Below are 5612 nucleotides of genomic sequence, written 5' to 3'. Positions count from 1 at the left end.
ACAACGACCCTTGCAATACTTAGCTCGTAGCACCCTAGACCATAAGGCATTGGGTTGTGAAAGCATTCTCCAACCAAGTTTAGTGAGGAACGCCACATTCTCTTGTTTGGCCGAAAAAATCATATCCCACCTTTCTCACTGGGTCGTTGTATCACCTCCCAAGAAAGCAAGTGCACTCTTCTTTTCTCCTCATCCCCTCCCCAAATAAATCTTCGGGTTTTCTTATCAATTTCTTCACAAATTGATCTCAACATCTTGGTCGATTGCATAGAATACAAAGCCATGGTTGAAAAGGATGATTTAGCAAGGGTAATACGCCATTCCAAAGACAGATACTTTGATTTCCAACCCGAAAGCCACCTATCAATTTTTTCACATAAAGACTAAACGTCTCTTTAGTGACTCTAATTATAAGGGTGGGCTTCCCGAGATACATACCGAGTTCAAGTGTTGCTTCCATACCTAACGCAACACTAATTGCTTGTTGGAACTCTCCCTTGATATTTGCTGAGAAATATACCTTCGATTTGGGGAGACTGATTTTTTGACCAGAAGCTTGACAAAATCGATCTAAACACTTGTGAATATTTTCAACTTGCTCTATAGTAGCCTCAACGAAAAGAATTATGTCATCAGCGAAAAACAAGTTTGATAAGGATGGACCATCACAGCTAATAGCACGGATCGACTTCCAATTTCCTTGAATAATTGATTCCTCAATTACTTGGTAAAATCTCTCCATGCACATCATAAAGAGTTAAGGGGAGAGGGGGTCCCCTTGTCGAATACCTCTACTTGATTTAAAACTTTTTAAGGGTTCTCCATTCCAAAGAACTTGAAAAGACGCCGTTGAGATACACTCCATAATCACCTCAATCATAAATATAGGGAGGTTCATTTGAACCATAATATCCCTAATAAAAGACCATATCAATCTATCATACGCCTTCTCAAAATCTATCTTGATGGCCATATACCTTTTTTTACCTTGTTTCCTTCGCATCGTATGTATCACTTCTTGAACAATCACAATGTTATCAGTGATTTGACGGCCCGGAACAAAACTAGCTTGGGTGTTTGAGATTAGGTGAGGGAGCATCGATTTAAGCCTGTTGACAATCACCTTGGTGACCACTTTGTAAGCCACATTGCATAGTCTGATTGGGCGGAAGTGAGATGCAAGCTCTGGATTTTCAATCTTCGGTATCAAAGTGATGAAAGTTTTGTTAAGTCTCTTGAGAATGACTTTCCCTTTAAGGATAGGCATAATCATATCATACACCGTGTTGGCCACAACATCCCAATTTTTTTGATAAAAAAGGGCTTAAAACCCATCTGGTCCCAGGGCTTTTAACGATCCCATTTCCTTTATCACTGAATCCACCTCCATTCTCGAATAAGGTTGAACCAGTCCACTCCAGTCTTGGTTTGATAATTCTAGATACACGTCCTGGGGAACATCGAATGAAACTGGTTCATTTTCTTCTGTAAAAAGCTTGGCGAAGTACTGAAAAATATGGTCTTGAATTAGCAACTTATCCTCCAACCATACATTATTATCGTCATTTTATCGAACCAACTTTATTTTTCCATCAATGTATAATTTTACTAAGATGGAAAAACGTAGTGTTCCTATCCCCATTTTTTATCCAGTCAACCTAGGATTTTTTATACCAAATAATTTCTTCACGGTTTAGCACCTCGTCGAGGTCTTTGCGCAAGCGAACTTCCAATTTTATAAGACCCCTATCAGTTTTCTCAGCCAATTTCTTTTGAACCCCCGTAATCCTTGCCATCAAGACTCTTTTTTGCTTAAAGACATTGCCAAAAAATCTCGATTCCAAGTTTGATGATCAGTCGACAACTTCGACAAAGAAGACATGAGAGCCCCATTCGAATCCCACTTTTCTGTGACAAACTTTTTGAAATTTTCATGTGACAACCAAGTTTCTTGGAATCTAAAAGGTCGGTGAAACACATTAAGAGGAACAAAACCATTGGGGGAAATAAAAATCAAACAATGATCCGAATGAATCGCAGGGAGGTGCTTTACTTTGGCTTTATCAAACTGAAGTGCCCAATTATCAGTGCATAATGCTCTATCCAACCTACCACTTCTTCTCGTTTCTTCGGAATTTCCCCTACTCTAAGTATGGGTTGCACCAATGAATTTAACCTCAATGAGGTCCATTTCTTCCACCCAATCATTAAACAATCGCGATCTCCGATCTTAGAAGTCTCTCGACAGGATGAGTTTCTTTCCGAAGAGAACCTCGTATCATTGAAATCCCCCGCAAGGTTTATTATGAGTTGTTGCAAAAAATTTTAGCTCTTGCCATAAGTCTTGACGTTGAGTAGGATCAGGGCTAGCATAAACTGCTGTAAAGTACCAGGGAACAACTCTTTGTCAAGAGATGTCCATTGTAATAAACTGCTTGTATTTTGTGATCGGATTCACAATAACATCCTCTTGTCGCCAATAGACCTAAATTCCACAACTGAAACCCATCGCATATACCCTTGTATGACCCGAATAGCCAACAATAGTAGAAATCTTCTCATCTTGCTCACCACCCATGTGAGTCTCAACAAGAACAAAAACATTAGGCTTATTATCTCGGATTAAATCCTTCAGAGAAGTTATGAAATTACGGTTTCTCGCACCTTGAACATTCCACATCAAACACGAGATTGGTAACGAGTTCGGAGCTAAATTAGGTATACAATCTTCCATAGAAATAGGTTTCTATGGGAGAGTTGTCAAATATGATTGACTTATTAATCGCAACAAGCGTTGCGTTTCAGCAAGAATACCCATCATCATTACCAGTTCCGGGGGGTTCGAAACTGGTGGCATCCAAGATTCCATCCTGATTTCCAGTGTGTGGATCAGGGGGTTCGCCGTTACCATGTAAGGTTGCTCCATTATTTGTCCCACGCACAGTGTCTTGTCCGGAGGAATCACTAATCTTATCGGGGAAAGTTGAGGAGACATGGGTGTTGGTTGTGTTTATACTATCAATGGCTTGGGTGCTGCTTTCAATAGCTTTGATGGGCACTGTGTTAGCTTTCGAAGAGGCCAAAGGTAAGGCTTGGAAGGCCAAGGGAAAATTTTTCCTTTTCTTTTGCTGAAGTTGCAACTGGGGGGGGTAAAAATTTTTGGAATATTGGGATTAATTTCCGTAAGGGGGGTAAAAGAATCTTGAGAAAAATATTTAGAATTATCTTTGTTATTCTTCAAACCACTCTTTTGGAAACTGGATTTCTTTTTATTTCCCACATTCAACTTTTGCTTAAATCTGGAGTCAATATTTCCCATATCAAATCTTGCAATTTTATCTCCTTTATTTTCTTGGGAAGAATCACCTAAGTCAACAATATCCCTAACTTCACCCCCGTTATTCTCGACATCCATATTCTCATGATTATCCAATATGGAAAATCTTGAACATCCCCCTTGAAAACCACTATCTTCTTTATTCACCCCACTCTCGGCACCAACTTTCTATCCTTCACGCGCCACCCCATTCACTACTAAAGGGGGTTTTTCCGCAGCTGGATCACCCTTGGGTTGGCATGGAGCATACTTCCTAATTGGTGTTTTTACTAACATTCATGAGCCAAAAGTCTCCAATTCCTCTGGTTTTCCTTGTTGATTAAACAAGGGGTTTTCTTCCACTATAACATTTAGATCATTCTCAAAGGACTCAGTTGGCTTGCAATCATCCTCAACATGCCCAAGTTTACCACATTTGAAGCACACCATACGAATGCCGTTATACTGGACTCTCCATATCCTACACTTTAGCCAAAACTTTGAAAGTATGGTTTAGATAAATCAATTTCGACACTAATTCGTGTGAACTGCCCTCTCTCTGCTTACGTTGTTGCTTTATCCACCCTTAACACTTTGCCAAGTTTCGAGCCTATCTTGCTAAGTAAGTTGATATCGAAGTACTCCACAGGGAGATTAGGGATCCTCACCCAAACAGTCAAGACTTTGATCGGAGCATCATCGGGAACGAAGTTAGGAACCCATTTTTGAATTGTGAGATAATTATCATCCAATAACCATGGCCCATGAGCAAGAATATATTTATAGTCTACATGATTCGAGAACCTAGCAATGTAATAGTTGCAACCAATGTCAGTCAAAGTCAGTTCCCCTCGAATGTTCCATTTCTTCTTTAACCTTCTCATTAACCCCATGTACCCCAACTTGCCGCTAAACATCTTGATGATTAGGGAAGTTGTCCATGGTTGCCTTAGCCTTCTCTTTTCTTCCTTCGATAGGGTAATTACAGGGCATCGATCATCCTTGAGAATTTCCTCCGGAGGTTCATCATCGTCCGAGATCTCATCATCATCACCAACCTCCACCACATTAGACAGTGAATGATGCATCAATTGAGAACTACCATCCCCCTTCAGAAGATCTCAAAACGAGGTCTGGGGTTTGGGAAGTTCTTGGAGATTGACTGCACCATTAGGGTTAATCACGCTTTTTGTAGTAGTGTAGTGATGTATATAATATGTATTCTGGCCCCCCTAAAGTAACTAATAAATAGCAAATATTTACCCTATATATCACGTTGTTAGTGATAGCCTAGTTGTTGGAGCTTTGTATGGAGAGGGAGGTCTCAAGTTTGACTCCTCACTATGATTTTTTTTTGGGGGGTTAACTTCATCATTTCTTGGCCCCCTTAGATTTTTATTCCTAGCTTCGCCTCTGATGATACTACACGTGCTTAAATTTCATATACGTATACATAACTCAAAACATTTCGCAAATAATCATACTTGGCAAATTCCCTCAAATTAAAATATCTTTTTTGACTTATTGACTTAAATGTTTACAAACTTAGGAGATTAAAGGGATATTTACAGTGTAGGGAAATTTAAGGTAAATTTGGGCTTTATAAAATGATGGACATATATGATAAGATATAAGGCCCAAATAATTAAATAAAATGATTGAATAAGATGTTTTGGCTATATTTTGATAGAGTACGTAAAATAAGATATACATACGCTCCTTCGATCGAGTCCAAAAATTATACATCTTGTCCCAAAATAATACTTATTTATTTAAATACGATAATTAAAATAATTTGGCCTATAAAATATATATTATAACATTAAATAAATTATAAAAATACGGGCATTACATGGGGTTATGGTGATGGTGGTGCCGATGGATGTTGTGGGGAGGTAAAGAGGTGTGAAGATGACATGAACAATTAAATAATTCTCATTTTTTTTTAACTATGGCTAAAATTTTAATAAAAACTAACCCAACGAGGTTAAATTGTAAATAGGATCATTTTGTATAAACAAAATAAGATAACGAAGGTCACATTTAAGTGTAGCAAAAGTTGGGGGCTACCATTGAGAACCATTGAGAATTTCCAAAAATAAAAATATAACGATTGAATCTAGCTACCCCTTCTCGTACACCAATTTGACCAATATCAATTATAACACACAAACTCTCTCAATAACAATTTCTCACAAAGCTAAGGTTAGGAGACAATGAAAATCTTAACATTGGGTACACCACAAGTTGATAAATCGACGAGCTGCTTCCCATGACTCCATGAGTATTTGAGCTT

The 5612-nt window shown here is 38.5% G+C and overlaps 1 protein-coding gene across 1 annotated transcript; it reads right to left on the bottom strand.

Moving 5' to 3' along the window:
- Positions 1 to 3613: 3613 nt before the first annotated feature.
- On the bottom strand, positions 3614 to 4404 carry LOC145640353 (uncharacterized). The gene is made up of 2 exons (XM_081691646.1): positions 3884 to 4404; positions 3614 to 3797 (listed from the first exon to the last, which is right to left on the bottom strand). The coding sequence occupies exons 1-2, from the start codon at positions 4402 to 4404 to the stop codon at positions 3614 to 3616; spliced, it is 705 nt and encodes a 234-aa protein (XP_081547772.1).
- Between the last annotated feature and the right edge of the window lie 1208 nt (positions 4405 to 5612).

The sequence above is a fragment of the Chenopodium album genome, chromosome 7, assembly GCF_948465745.1.
Source record: "Chenopodium album chromosome 7, dcCheAlbu1.1, whole genome shotgun sequence".
NCBI lineage: Eukaryota > Viridiplantae > Streptophyta > Magnoliopsida > Caryophyllales > Amaranthaceae > Chenopodium > Chenopodium album.
Note: the sequence above shows the minus strand (reverse complement) of the source record. Positions and strands in the feature narration are given on the sequence as shown.